Source organism: Fimicolochytrium jonesii, assembly GCF_025526975.1.
Source record: "Fimicolochytrium jonesii strain JEL569 chromosome Unknown EV422scaffold_4, whole genome shotgun sequence".
Taxonomy (NCBI): domain Eukaryota; kingdom Fungi; phylum Chytridiomycota; class Chytridiomycetes; order Spizellomycetales; family Powellomycetaceae; genus Fimicolochytrium; species Fimicolochytrium jonesii.
In genome coordinates, this window is record NW_026515671.1 from 775,395 (window position 1) to 790,071 (window position 14,677).

The 14,677-nt window shown below is 51.7% G+C and overlaps 5 protein-coding genes across 5 annotated transcripts; 2 read left to right on the forward strand and 3 right to left on the reverse strand.

Moving 5' to 3' along the window:
- Window positions 1–616: 616 nt before the first annotated feature.
- On the forward strand, window positions 617–1,007 carry EV422DRAFT_564929 (uncharacterized protein; the record flags this gene model as incomplete). The annotated part of the gene is made up of 2 exons (XM_053072247.1): window positions 617–671; window positions 742–1,007. 2 exons carry the CDS (start codon window positions 617–619, stop codon window positions 1,005–1,007), a joined length of 321 nt encoding a protein of 106 aa, XP_052928111.1.
- A 2,553-nt stretch (window positions 1,008–3,560) lies between these two features.
- Window positions 3,561–4,521, forward strand: EV422DRAFT_312116 (WD40-repeat-containing domain protein). The gene is made up of 4 exons (XM_053066196.1): window positions 3,561–3,880; window positions 3,945–4,002; window positions 4,077–4,112; window positions 4,182–4,521. Exons 1-4 carry the CDS (start codon window positions 3,638–3,640, stop codon window positions 4,415–4,417), a joined length of 573 nt encoding a protein of 190 aa, XP_052928112.1. The 5' UTR covers window positions 3,561–3,637; the 3' UTR covers window positions 4,418–4,521.
- A 2,363-nt stretch (window positions 4,522–6,884) lies between these two features.
- EV422DRAFT_519323 (beta-tubulin) lies at window positions 6,885–9,313 on the reverse strand. The gene is made up of 9 exons (XM_053069589.1): window positions 9,077–9,313; window positions 8,832–8,885; window positions 8,714–8,724; window positions 8,518–8,629; window positions 8,350–8,453; window positions 8,055–8,278; window positions 7,733–7,986; window positions 7,102–7,665; window positions 6,885–7,027 (listed from the first exon to the last, which is right to left on the reverse strand). Exons 2-9 carry the CDS (start codon window positions 8,863–8,865, stop codon window positions 6,987–6,989), a joined length of 1,344 nt encoding a protein of 447 aa, XP_052928113.1. The 5' UTR covers window positions 8,866–8,885; window positions 9,077–9,313; the 3' UTR covers window positions 6,885–6,986.
- A 529-nt stretch (window positions 9,314–9,842) lies between these two features.
- Window positions 9,843–12,428, reverse strand: EV422DRAFT_519352 (CoA-transferase family III domain-containing protein). Its single transcript, XM_053069590.1, has 14 exons — window positions 12,282–12,428; window positions 12,088–12,211; window positions 12,005–12,026; window positions 11,897–11,934; window positions 11,613–11,830; window positions 11,485–11,556; window positions 11,356–11,417; window positions 11,256–11,289; window positions 11,047–11,184; window positions 10,929–10,988; window positions 10,819–10,863; window positions 10,611–10,760; window positions 10,399–10,536; window positions 9,843–10,328 (listed from the first exon to the last, which is right to left on the reverse strand). Exons 1-14 carry the CDS (start codon window positions 12,381–12,383, stop codon window positions 10,137–10,139), a joined length of 1,395 nt encoding a protein of 464 aa, XP_052928114.1. The 5' UTR covers window positions 12,384–12,428; the 3' UTR covers window positions 9,843–10,136.
- Window positions 12,429–14,583, reverse strand: EV422DRAFT_519366 (uncharacterized protein). Its single transcript, XM_053069591.1, has 3 exons — window positions 14,079–14,583; window positions 13,486–14,016; window positions 12,429–13,418 (listed from the first exon to the last, which is right to left on the reverse strand). The coding sequence occupies exons 1-3, from the start codon at window positions 14,514–14,516 to the stop codon at window positions 12,666–12,668; spliced, it is 1,722 nt and encodes a 573-aa protein (XP_052928115.1). The 5' UTR covers window positions 14,517–14,583; the 3' UTR covers window positions 12,429–12,665.
- Window positions 14,584–14,677: the final 94 nt, after the last annotated feature.

The following is a 14,677-nucleotide window of genomic DNA, read 5'->3' on the forward strand; positions in this document are numbered from 1 at the left end:
GACTCGGAGGAACTTACTCAGAAGGCGGATAGTGATGTCTGCTGAGATGCGAAGGATGATTAGCGCTGAAGTCAAATCCTGTGAGGGAGAATTGATTAGCGCCCTAAGGACAATTTGGTGTCGGAACGCTTTTGGAGGATAAGGAAAGCGGACACCGTGCGGATATGCAATCCTGTAATAGTAATTGATTGGACTTCCGCCGCGATTCTGTGAGTGCCATCCTAATCATCGTCTAAATCATGAACGAGGTGTGCTTGTACAGTACGTGTCTGCATGTGCAGATTAGTCCTCTTTCTCGTTCGGTGGCTTGGGAAAGATCGTCTTGGCTTGGGGGGCCAGGCCTCTGCGGATCTTGCCTTTTGGTTCCCCGTTGTGCTTGGCAGGGAAGCGGTCAGACTGCGGTATGGTTTGCCTGTGCTCCCGGCGGATAATGATCGCCAAATAGTTGGCGTGACTGGTCCCAAGCCTCGCGTTTACGCTTTTTGTCAACGCCTCTCTTGCCCCGAAACATAAAAAGGCAACGGCTTCCTTCACTGGCCCGCTCAGCACTCATCTTCCGCCTATTTACCTTCAAAACCATCACCGACATCCACAGGTCTGTAACCGCTTGTCTGCAATGGGTGACCAGCCATACTACTATCAAAACGGAGGAGGAGCCGGAGCAACCGGAGGTAATTGTCAGGGGTGATGATGGGACGCTCAACATGTTTCCTGTCAAACTAACCCTCGTCCCGTTTGTAGAAAAGGGATACCCGCCACAGCAAGGCTACCCACAACAGGGGGGCTATTCACAACAACAACAACCACCATCCTATGCTGGCGGCTCGCAACCACCGTACCCCCAACAGCCTCAGGGAAGCTACCCTGCTCCACAGCAGGGATACGGAGGGCCACAGTACGGACAACAACCGCAAGGACAGTACTACGGTCAGCAACAACCAACGACAGTCTATGTGCAACAGCAACCTCAGAAGAGTGATAACAACGGACTGTTCGCCGGACTGTAAGCATCCCGTTTCCTGTTCCTAACGCTGTCACACCTGCCACTCAACCCTCGTCTTTCTTCTTAGCGCTGCCGGTGCATGTCTTTGCTGCTGTCTGGACTGCTTGTTCTGAGCATAATTTGTGTGCTCTTTCTTGATTCGTGTTCTCTCAACATAAACCAAAAACTTAACATGGAAAATTCCCGCTTGTCATTGAGCGTTTTTCTTGTATCATAGTCTCTACCTAATCTCTCCTTCATCAATGTTCATCTCATGGATCATCCAATCGCGTCTGCAACTGACAGGATCCCACATATCCAGCCTGCCCTCATTCTAAAGCGAACGTTCGGTAATTCAACGTTTTCCCCAATTAAACTCATCCTTATATCGCATCAGAACGGTAATTCTCCGGCACGGCTTTTTAGGTTCCAAATTTCAATGTCTAAACTATCTCCTCGATTCCCTACCCGTGTACCAGCCATGTGGGGAGTTCTTGTGGGTCTGCCCTGCTGTCGTGTCGGAGTTTGCATCTGCTGGACTTCCGAATTCTCTTTTCATCTCGCTGAGGGTTTCCACTCATATTACTTGCGACTTTGACTACCGCCACGATCATCACTTATCCATCGCGGTCAAGATGTCGAAAGTTTTTGCAAAGTGAGTGTGGTCTGCAACCATATACGAGCATCAATATTAGATGTCCTTCAAGGACTGACGATGGCCTTATTGCCACTTCAGTCATGTATTTGGCCTCAGTCGCGATGTCCGCAACAATGTCTTCTTCACGGACGAGCAGACCATCCTCTATCCAGCGGGAACGCAGCTCGTCTCCTACAACATCGAGCAGAAAAGCCAGCATTTCATGCCTGTCGGCGACGGCGAGGAGATGTCCGCCCTCGCGGTCAACCAAAATTCCACAATGGTCGCCGTGGCGCTGAAAGGAACGCCGGCTACTGGACCTGCGGGAGATGACGGGCGGGCGAGTGTTGCCGCATCGAATGTCCATGATCTTGCATCGAGGGCGAGCGTGTTTCGGGAGGGTACGGCCGCTTCGTCGGTTGGAACGGAGGCGACGATAGTGTTGTATGATTTGTCCAATGGGCGAAAGAGAAAGGTGTTGGTCGCCGGGGATCAAATCAGGGTAGGTGACCCGGTGGCTATACGCACATCGGTGGCCCACTAATAAAGACATCTTGCCATCGCAGGAGTACATCAGCGTCGCCTTTTCGCCCAATGGGACACATGTCATTGCGCAATCTGCTGGACCAGAATGGTAACCCACTTCAGCACATGCCTCCCTACCTTTGCTTGCACTCATTCCTACATTCGTGCATTTTTGAACCAATAGGAACTTGTACATGTGGGACTGGGACAAGGGCCGATTGAGGGGTGTCATCAAGACCTCAAACAACAGCAATGCAGCCATCCACCAAATGAGCGTGAGCCCGTACGACCTGCATAACGTGCAGGTGTGCGTTACTGGAAACAACCTCTTTCGAACCTACAAGCACTCTGAGGGGTCTTGGAAACTGCAACATCAGCATAAGTCTGATAAGGTATGTACCATCAATGGATGCCTCGGTCCGAATGAATCCTCAACCTTTCAACGGCTCCATAGAACCTTTTATCCCACGCCTACCTCTCCGAAACCCGCATCCTCGCCGGCACAGAAGACGCCAAACTCCAAGTTTTCGAAGCCGGCGAACTCGTCCTCGAATTCACATACGTGATCCCCAGCTCCGTCGCCTACAACTACCTCTCAACTCCCGCCATCACCGAGATCAAAGCATTCTCCGGCGGTGTCCTTGCTGGAACCAGCACGGGCTTCTGCATCCATTTCGAGCGGACGGAGGACTCATCGATGCTGAAGAAGAACAGGGAGTTTCAGTTGGAGAAGGAGGTTGCGGTTTCGTCCATTGCGCTTAGCCCGGGAGAGGACGCGGCGATTGTAACGTTGAAAAATAGTCAGATTTACACGCTGCCGTGGGAGTACGACCCAGGAAGGGTGAGAATCATGGAACTTAAGTACTATAGTCCTGGTCCCTGCGAGAAAACTGACATTCCACCCTGCCAGGGCGATGTCATCAAAAGCTCGCACCTCTTCCAGTCGTTTCACAACGGTCCTATCACGGGCATGGACACGGCTATTCGGAAACCGCTTCTCGTTACATGCGGTGTGGATCGCTCCGTACGAATCTGGAATTATGTCGACAATAATGTTGAGGTTTTGAAGACATTTTTCGATGAGCCGATGAGGTACGTCGGCGGGACCGGTGGTCATACCTGATGTCGCATGAGTATCTGGGGTCTTGCTCATGAACCCGGTACATAGTGTTGCGATCCACCCGAGCGGTCTATACCTCCTTGTTGGCTTCAGCGACGGGCTTAAGCTTATGAATGTGCTCTTGGAGGACCTCGAGTACTTTTGGGAGACGCCCGTGCGAGGATGTAGGGAGGTAGGCTACATCATTCAGCACCGCCCGCCGTCTGCAGCATCGATGTTGACCCGCTTTACCACAGTGTCATTTCAGCAACGGTGGCCAGGTAAGCGCATCTCGTGCTACATCCACACATGGTCGACTTCGTCTTCTTGACTACCGTTCCCGTTTCCCCAGTACTTCGCCGCAGTTCACGGCTCCACCATCCTCGTCTACAACATGTGGACTCTAGAAGTGATAGCACACTTCAAAGGCCACCAATCAAAGATCCGCTCCATCAGCTGGTCCGCGGACGACTCTCGCATCATGTCGTGCGGGCTCGAAGGATGCGTGTACGAATACAACGTCCGAACGTTCAAGCGGGAGACGGAACTCTCTGCGCCGAACGTGACGTTCAATCAGGCGATTTATACGCATGATAATAAACTTGCTTTTGCTATTGGGAGTGATGGAGTCTTGAGGGTGGGTGACATATTTGGGGAGATGCGTGAAGGAGCGGATGGTAGTTAACTCACGCGTCGAGTAGGAGCTGAGCGATGGACACGTTTTCCGGGAGTTCTCTACGAAGCTGCCTTTGAAACACAGTGAGTGAGACTCTCGTTGGGAACGAACGAACGCTCATAGTAGGTTCCCTGATGCCGTTCGGCTTTCCCTTCAGTTGCGGTTACTCGAAACGGCAAAATTGCTCTGGCCTGTAAGTCTACAGCACTGATCATCATTTCGCAGTTGGGGTAGCTCCATTCTGATTACTCTCGATCTTCAGCGACTGCTAATCATACTCTCCGTGCCCTGAAATATCCATTCCCTCAAGAGAATCCCTACGAGTACACGGAGTACTCGTATCACACCGGGCCTATAAACCGCCTCTGCCTCTCTTACGATGATCAGTACGCGTTCACCTGCGGAGAGGACGGCTGTCTGTGGTTCTTCCGCCTGAGCGAGAAGGAGGCGAGAGCAGCGAAGAGGGAGAAAGATTACGGATATAGCGATGAGGTATGATAGTGGCTAAAAGCATTTATCGTAGCGATTGGCATTGATATGGTGCTTGGCACAGATTCTCGTCACAAAGTCCGACCTCAGAACAAAGTTCAAGACGCAATCCGATCTCAAGCGCAGGGTTGAGGTATGTGCTTTGCTGGAAACCACAAGTGAGAGTTCGCATTCTTACTGACCTCGGGGAATATTTTGTAGCTCCTGAAAGACGATAGCGAAACGCAGCTGCGTGTGAAGGATTTGAATTACAAAACAAAGTTGCAAGATTTAGAGGAGAAGTACATGAATGAGGTGGAAGGGTTGAAGAGGGTATGTGATCTCAACCTTGAGCGATACGAGCAGCAACTCATCCTCATTTCTCGTCAGCTTAATGCCGGGCTACAAGATGACTTGAAAGCAACAAGCAGGCGATCGCTTGACCACTTGAAGGAGACGCGGATTGCTCAGAAAAATGAGATAGAGGAAGCCAAATCCTCGTTCAAGTTCAAGATTGAGGACGTGATGGAAAAGTACCAGGAAATGCAGGCGAACACCAAGCTCTTGCAAGACGAATGGCAGATACAGATGAAGGACATGAAACTGGAAAAGGACATCAAACTGAAGGAGATTGAGACGTTCTTCCAGGAGAAGCTGGCCGAGAAGGTTGCTTTTTACGCTAGTGTAAGTAACTCACGTCTCATTCGTTGCTGTACTTTCAAATTGTCTCATCACAGACTTTCGCGGCGTACGACAGCTGAAAAGCGAGCTGACGAGCGCTCAAAACAGCCATGACATGGCTATGACGGAGATTGCGCAGGATACAGATTCCGAGCTGCTACATCTCTCGTACGGGTTCGAGCAGAAATTGAAAGTAGAGAGGACTGCCTTGGCGTCAATCAAAGAGGAGAACGATGCGATGCGTGAAAAGTTCAACTTGCTGACGAGAGATGTCGAGGAGCAGAAAACGGAGATGGTGCGGCGGCAGGCGGAAGAAAGGCGGTTGCAGGCGATCTGTAGAGGGTTGGAGAAGGATATTAGCGGTTTGCGACGTGAGGTACGTGTGTGTTGGACCGGACGTTCGTGTAGCTCCGACCATCCCAGATGTCTCCCTGACTGCTGGTCGACACTCTTTCGAGTCCCTGTGTTCGTAATCTTATCTTTGTTCGCATCCCGCATCGCCTCCTCTAGATCCAAGAGCGCGACGACACGATACAAGACAAAGCCAAACGCATCTCAGACCTGAAAAAGAAAAATCAAGAACTGGAAAAGTTCAAGTTCGTGCTCGATTATAAGATTGTGGAGCTCAGGAAGCAGATCGAACCGCGGGAGCGGGATATTATTATCCTTTCCAAGCAGATCAAAGTACATCAACTGGATGTCCCAATCTTTTAACATCCACCATGGATTACTGATGTTTCTTCATGCGCATGCAGGAAATGGATGATGAGCTGCAAGGTTATCACAAGCAGCACGACGTGCTCAGCACGGTGACCGAGGATATACAGATGCGACTGCGTGCCACGAAGAACGAATTCCGAGGAGAGGCGTTCAAGGCCGACAAGGGGAAAGCTGCCCTGGTGGCCATCCAGGCTGATGTAGCTGGTATTCGGTGTTCGATTAGCAATCTGATGGCCATGAAGGTGAGGAAAGCGCTATCGGTACCAGGCGTCCTTATCAAACCGCCCGCTGATATTTTTTTCTGGCGTTTTCTGCTACAGCGGTCGCTAATCGCCGTCCACACAAAACACTCAACATCGAAATCCGAATCAGATATTCACATCCCACTTCTTCCCATTCAACCTTCACGAAAATCCGCTTCAGCCGATGGAAGCGACAAACGGTCCGATTCGAGAGCAAAATCCGCATCTGAGAGCGCCGCGGCGTCCGCTGAGCAGCAAGAGGTGCTCTCGAACGAAGCGCAGAGAGATCACTTGGAACGGGAGGTGTCGACCCTGCAGGGCCGGTTGCATAAACAGCAGAACAAACGACTGAAAGGGAATATGAAGATCTTGAGCGAAAACAGCGTCTTATTGAGGTATGCGATCCGTCGGGTTCCGAGGAGAATCTGGGTCTTATCTCACAATCATCCTCTCCTCCCACACAGTGAAATCAATCTGCTGCGAAAAGGCATCTGTACAAGCGAGGAGCGGACAGCTCAATTGTTGGCGCTTCGCATGCAAGCTCGGCCGCTCAACCCCGAAGAGTACGCATTGATGAAACCTCATCAGTACTCACTGCGGGACGCACTTGCCAAGAAACAACCTCAATGTAGGAGTTGGACTGTTGACGGACATTCTTTCGATCAAGGAGCATAGATGAATCTTACTGACTTTCGTCCCTTTGCAGCGATTCGAGGGGCGCTGAATCTTTTGAAAGGGAATGTAGCGAACCTGGTGGGTTTTCCTCAAGTGTAGATGTTAGACCTTTGCAGATGCACATACTGTACATGTACCATAGAACTTCCACGTTGTAATGTAGAGTCTAGAAAGGAGCAGTCAAATACACGACACGAGGCGCAAACTTTTTCCTTTTTTTTTGCGATGTAGAGGTACAATTCACAAACGAAGCTACTAACACTATTACTGATAAAAGCCCTCTAAGCCTCGGCCTCGGCCTCGCCTTCCTCCTCGTCGAATTCTAACAGGATGAGAAAGCAATGGTCAGAAAGGGGAGGTGACATATAAGCAGCACAGCGTCAACGAGGTACATACCACCCTCCTCTTCCGCGGTCGCATCCTGGTATTGTTGGTATTCAGAGACCAAATCGTTCATGTTGGACTCAGCTTCCGTGAACTCCATTTCATCCATTCCCTCGCCTGTGTACCAGTGCAAGAAAGCCTTACGACGGAACATGGCCGTGAACTGGTCAGAAATGCGCTTGAACAGTTCCTGGATGGCGGTGGAGTTTCCAATGAAGGTCACGGACATCTTGAGACCCTTGGGTGGGATATCACAGACAGCCGTCTTGACGTTGTTCGGGATCCATTCCACGAAGTACGATGAGTTCTTGTTCTGCACGTTCAACATCTGCTCATCAACCTCCTTCATGGACATACGGCCACGGAACATAGCCGCTACAGTCAAGTAACGACCGTGGCGAGGGTCAGAGGCAGCCATCATGTTCTTGGCGTCGAACATCTGCTGGGTGAGCTCTGGCACGGTCAAAGCGCGGTATTGCTGAGATCCCCGGGATGTGAGAGGGGCAAAGCCGACCATGAAAAAGTGGAGACGGGGGAAAGGAACCATGTTGACGGCCAACTTCCGAAGATCAGCATCTATAAAATATTTTTCAGTTTCACTAGGCCTTGATTGCACTGATGCACGCGACAAGCGTGTACTTACTCAGCTGACCGGGGAAGCGCAAGCAAGTGGTGATACCACTCATGACGGCCGAAACGAGGTGATTCAAATCACCGTAAGTGGGAGTCGTCAGCTTGAGAGTCCTGAAACAGATGTCGTAGAGGGCTTCGTTGTCGATACAGAAGGTCTCGTCGGAGTTCTCGACAAGTTGGTGGACTGAGAGCGTTGCGTTGTAGGGCTCGACAACGGTATCAGAGACCTTCGGCGATGGAACCACGGAGAACGTGCACATCATCCTGGAAACGAAGGAGGATGGTGTCGGTTAGAGAAAACCCAGCATATGCTGATAGTCTGCAACACGTACCGGTCGGGGTATTCTTCACGGATCTTGGAGATGAGAAGAGTTCCCATACCGGCTCCGGTACCACCTCCCAAAGAGTGCGTAATTTGGAAACCTTGCAAGCAGTCACAGGACTCGGCCTCCTTGCGCACGACGTCGAGCACGGAATCGACCAACTCGGCACCCTCCGTGTAGTGACCCTTTGCCCAGTTGTTTCCAGCACCGGATTGTCCGAATACGAAGTTGTCCTATAATGTAACAAGCAGCATAAGCTAACCTCTCCGTTTGCCTGCCAGAATATGATTGCATGCAATCTTACCGGTCGGAACAGCTGACCGAAGGGGCCAGCCCTCACGGAGTCCATTGTTCCAGGCTCTAAGTCAACCAACACCGCACGAGGAACATACTTCCCACCGGTGGCCTCTACGTGACGAAGGCGTCGTTAGTAATCGCTCCGGACTCGTGGGAGTCGTCAAACTATACTAACCGTTGTAGTACACGTTGATGCGCTCCAGCTGGAGATCAGAGTCCCCATGGTAGGTACCAGTGGGGTCGATACCGTGCTCGTCGGAGATGACCTCCCAGAACTTGGCACCAATCTGCGAATCAAGAAACCAAAGGCGTCAGGTATACCTGTCGAGAGAGCGGAGTAACACAGATCACGTTCCAGCCGGGAAACATACCTGGTTACCGCCTGTTTCCAAGAAGCGTAAGGGAAGGAAGGGGTGATTGAATCAGCATTGGGGGTAAAAATCACAAGGCAGTAAATCACAGCCGTCGAATCGTTGAGAATATACATACACTGCCCGGTCTGCAAGTGAACAATCTCACGCATTTTGCTTATTTATTTGCTATCTGCGTGATGGGAAGGAACGAGGTACTGTTAGCCGTCGTCGAAGGGGTGGAGAAAACGCGTGGGAGATTTGAGTCGGAGGGCACCGCTGAACAACTTCTCGAGAGGGGTTTGCGTCGTCTCGAAAGGATCGCTCCCGACGCTCAGGGATGCACTGACTCCCGGGAATGGATGCGGGCACTGCATGACCTACCAAGTAATCTGTGGGTTTGAAAGCGAGATGGATCCAGTGACGGAGATCGAGACCGCCGGGCGAGATGTGCGCAGTAGTTGAGTGTAGCGGTGTGGGTGGTCGTGGGTAAAGGCGACCGACAGAGAGGGAGTTGGGATCCGTGGGAAGGCGAAGGTTGACGAGCGTGGGAAAGTTGGGGAGGGGAGGAGCAAAGAGGGAACGAGGAGCTGCTGGTCAGAAAGGCATGTCCTCCATGTCCGAAATCTCAGACGAAAGCAGAAAGCAGACACCTCGACGCGCCCAGGACATCTTGCACGCACATCGGCTTTTTGCCCTTCACCGTCGTGCATGTGCAGGAAGACGGAGCGATGTGCGATGCACATATAGACAAGCTCCTCCGCCATCCCTCAATTCACGAACTCGTCCCCGTACAAAACAAAAAGAGAACCGCTAGGTCTTACCGGGGATGCTCGCGATAAACTTCTGCTCGTAAGTGAAGCAAGCACACGAATGCTCCCTGCTACAATGTCGTTCCAGCTGTGGTCCCAAAAAATGCCCAACGGGTGCGATCTCTACAACGCGTGACGGAATAAGGGGTGCTTGTTCTTATGTGGACGACGAGAGCGAGAAAGTGGGGCGGGGAGGTCGAGGTGCGCTGGAGCGGACTTTGCGCTGCGCTTAGATATAGCGGCGGTGAGGCGTCGGGCCCGCTGCGTGCTTGGAATCGGAGTTGTTTTAAGGTTACAAGGAGCCTTTCAAGCCCACAGTTCTGATGCTTTAATTGTTGGTCATGATAAGCGTATAAAAGTCCGTCTTTTTGACAGTGCTGCTGTCGAAATATTCCCCCACGCGTTCGGAACATCGCTCCTTCCTCAGCTACATTCTAAAGAAGAACGCCAGTTTTCAGAACGTCGGCGCCTGGAATTGAATCATACTCAAGGAGAAATGTCCGAAAAATAATCGTTGGATGTATTCTGTCATTGCAAAGGCATAGTGTCAGAACGAGACAACGAAGCATACAGATCTATCTTGCAGGATGTGTTTCCAAATTACGCCGATGACGCTCATTACGGGTCTGCCGTCAGATATCCCCATCGTGGCGGAACTGCCGTATGTCATCCTCCGAATATCCCAACTCGGCCATAATCTCCTCCGTATGCTGCCCCAGTGTAGGAGGCGGCCGTCTAATAGCACCGGGCGTCTCCGAGAACTTTGCTGGAATCCCAATAAGCTTGATGTCCCCTACGCGCGGATGATGGACCTTTTCTACCATCTGCAACAGCCACAAGGAAGATAAGCGATGGAAACATCTTCAGATACCACGCCCTGGACACCCCATGTACCTTCCGATGTATGACCTGCGGATGGTTGAAAGTTTTCGCGATATTGTTCACTGGCCCAAACGGAATCCCAACGTTCTCAAATGCCCTCAACCAATGAGCGGTTGTCTGCTCTTTGAAGATATTGGATAGGAGCTCAACCTGGAAAAGAATTTAAGCTCCTATCCAATATCTTCGAAGATGTGGGAATGTGATGTATGAACAAGTTTGCTCACCAGCTCTTTTCGATTTTGGACCCTGTCGAGATTTGTTTGGAATTTTGGGCTCTCGAGGATGTCATCGCGGTTCAGCTTGGCGCGCACTTTGCGCCATTGCTTGTCGTTGCCTGCACCGAGAACGAAGTGGCCGTCTTTCGTCGGGAACACCTAGCAAGAAAACGCGTTGGCGGCGAGAGCGTGGAGTTTGACTGATCATAGCGCCTACTTGATATGGAACAATCGAAGGATGTTGTGTGCCCCAACGAGTTGCCTGCAGCGTTATCAACAAAAGTCATCAGATAGCATCAGGATGAGGCATGATCCAATCGATCTCACTTCTTCTCCTCCAATGAGATAGTTATGGCCAATATTCGCCAACGAGGCAACTTGACACTCCTGTTTAGATGTCGTGAGACCAGGCCTCCATCGGGGAAGCCGTCATACTCCAACTGACCAGCAACGACAAATCCAGCTTCTGCCCTCTATCTGTTCGCGACCGAGCAATGAGTGCGGCCATGATTGCACCGTGCGCGTAAAGCCCGGTGGTCATGTCCGTTATAGCCACGCCGACCTTCACGGGTGGTCGTTCCGCCTGTCGGTTGATGAAGGGTCAAACATGATTGACTCCTTTCCTTTCCACATGCGCCAGACAGTCGAACATGCCTCGCCCGTGATATGCATCATCCCCGCCTCAGCTCTACAAGTGGCAGAAACGTTCAATCCGTGGACCGCTCCTGTACGACTCCCGCCTTCGCAGACCTACTCTATAATGACATCATAGCCCGGCCGATGCGCATAAGGTCCATCCGGGCCATACCCTGTGATCTAGCCGATGATCCTGGTAAGTTTCTCAATCTTAAGGGGGTGATCCTGAGTTAACAGTTCGCAGTACCGATGTGTAAATAATTTTCGGGTTGATCCTCTGTATTTCCTCGTATCCCAGTCCTAATTCATCCAGCTTTCCCTACTACCTGACATTAGCCTCAACCCAGGGTACCTCTACAAACATCTGAGTCGCACCGGCACGAAATTCTCGATGAGAACATCAGACTGCGAAGCCAAAGTCTTGATGATGTCCACCCCTCTTCGACTCTTCAAATTCACAGTCATCGAGCGCTTATTCCGATTTGTGCCCAGGAAGTATGCAGTTTCAGGCCCCTCATCCTGCGTGGTTGACGGCTCCGCGTTCGTGGTTGACGGCTTCTTGGCCAAGTTTGGGCCCCACCGCCGTGTATCGTCTAAAGCTTGAAACTTTAAACCTCCGTCCATATGCGATTTTGAAGTCAATCAGCTCTTTCGGCTACCTCCGATTCCGGGAGCTTCGATCTTGACGATATCTGCGCTACTCGTGCAACGATAACTCAGCAAGTCGCTTCCCAAGATGTTCTGCAGCGAGCTGCCTGTTTTCTCACCCATAGTCGCCCAAGATCATCGCTGAACGGAGAGCAGTTGAGCTTGACAAAGCCAAGCGTATGAAGAGCTTCCCCGAACTTACTGCAATAAGGACCGGCTAACACTCGGGTCAAGTCAAGGACCCTTATGCCGGAAAGCGGCAATGAGGCATTGCCAGCGTTTTGCGAGGTCGACGTCGTATGCTTGCTTCTCCCAGAAACTATCAGCTTCGAGGGAACCGTTTGGAAACGGGTCACTTGAACAGCTGAGAGGAGGGTGCGGTACATGTCTTTTTACCTCTGACGAGCAGAACAGACTTGTTGTGATGGCCAGAGGGCTTAACCGTTGACAGCCAGGGACAGCAAGAAGTTGAACATGTGCAGTCATCATCTCGTTCATAAGAGATTCTCTTGTAAGAAATCTCACTTTTATCAACGACCCGGGCTTGGCCACAATGATTCTTTTGATTAGGCGGCTTAATTCGAAAACCACCTTCTGCCCCGGAGGCTAATTTCCGCCAGTTTTCCACAAACTTCGCACGAAACTTCCAACTTTGACCTCGAAGAGGTGATTCTATTTAAGTTACAGATCTAGAGTCGTCCCAATCAAAGGTCTATAGGTATAAGGATCACGATAAATTACAGATCTAGTAGGAATAATGCAAATAACTCTCTCGGTGTATTATTCGTCGGGACTCGATTCCCAAATCTCATTGATGTGGTCCACATGGTCCTTCCTCTCTCTTGTCATGCACAAGCGATGCACCTGCGCTTCTTCTGATGTAAATCCCCATTTCGCGGTGTCGACAATCATAGAGAGGATCTCGAGCGGTAGCGGCCGTTTCAGGGCCTGGGCGGCTGCTCGGTCCAGTAAACAGGTCACCTCTGGCTTGTTTACGTCCCATCGCTGATCAGGTACGTCGGCGGTGGACGGCAGACGATGAGAAGGATCCACAAGCAGGAATGATACCGTCTTCTGCTGAGCGATGCCGGTAACTTGTTGACCGTCCGTTATATCCGTGTTCTTCAATCCTGCCAAACGATGTTGCATCGATGCGTTGCTGTAGACAACCAGCCGGTTGGCGTGCGTCGCAACGGTGCCCAGTTCGCAGGTAGGTTCGGCACACGAGGGGTGCCTCGCGCGAATCGCAGAAATCAGGTCTTCCCGAAGACCGGCATCCCATTCCGTTTCCATGTTCACGCCACATTCGGTGGCGGCGGCCTCCAGGGCATCGCGAGTGTGGGCTTCCACGTGACATCCTATCGACCCCCGACGGGAGCGGAAGGCTGTACCGAAGTTCTTGACGTTGGGTGAACTTTCGTAGCAGTAGGCGGCGGATGCGAGGATGTGCTCGTTTGGGAGGCCTTCCCGTTGCCAGTGCCCTTCATGCGTCTCCCCAGACTTTAGAGCGTAAGTGACAGCTTTCACAATAACCTAAGAGAGAAGAGGCACAATGAGTTGCATGTCCCAGAATCTGCAGCCGAAGCAGCATGACCCTTACCTGGATGGCTTGCCCGCGGAGAGTGCGGGACGTAGTGCGCTCCCACAAAGGGACACAGTGTGCCAGAGAGCGCTCCATCGCCGCATAAAGATCGCCATTCTCCTCCATGACCAGGTCCCCGATGCGCGATACGATACGAGCCTCCCCTTCCCCGTTGATGTGGACGTCGGCCGGTAACCATTGATACAACGGCTGAGACACGCTCCGTTTTCGCTGTCCACCTTTCACAAACGTCTCATCAAGAACGAATGGAGACGAGGACGGGTGGATAACGTCCAACACCTTCCCGTTTGTCCAAGGGTGAAACTCCATAGGCGTTCGTTCCGCGAGGCTATTCAGCGTCTGTGCGAGTTGTGCTCGCGTCTCCTGGGTGAAGGCATTGTCTACTGCAATAACTTCATCCGGCTTCGCTTCGGATGCACGATGACAACGCAATCTCGGGAGAGCTTTCGCGATGATTTTATCAACTGGAAGGTCAAAGCTTCGAAATTCATGGTGCTCGGGATGGTGATCTCCCTTCGCATTGTAACACTGTGTCAAATGTATCAGTATTTGAACTCTTATGAGAGCAGGAGAACCAGACATGGTCTTACATTCAGACAGAAGTCGCCATTATCGTCCGGCGAAGCAGCGCGACAGGTTAGGCAGCGGTGAATGGTTTGGCGGAGTTCCAATTCCGCGTCGCAGTGCGAGCAAGTGCGTGACTCCGAAGCCGCTTGGGCCTCGATCGAACAGCTTCGTAATGGCGAGGACACCTCCTGCTGGACACCGCCCGAGGTCCCAGATCTTGGATTCGCGGAATTTGCGGATATCAGCAGGCATTCGGTCAGGAGCTCCGCCAGTGTCGCATTGAGAATGGCCACCGGGATGTCAGGATTCCGAGTCCTGAAGGTCGCTGTCCATTCTTTCCTAGCTTCCGTATCGGGGAGGATGGAGGCCCATGCCGCGGTGGCGTAGACGGCACGCTTGATGGCGGCCGAGTCCTGAAGTTCTTTCCGGCCTTGGACCTTTTGCGTTGCTTCGAGTGACATTTCCAGTTTTGGGTTGCCTTTTTTTGGGAGGCTGAGAGCACGTCGAAGGCTTTTATTTGAAGCCCACATCATCGCTTCTGGCAAAGTTTGCAACTTTTCTCTTTGCGCGTCCTCTTAATGGATTGTCATCAGGATTCAGCCGGCTCAGCCCCACTCCAGAT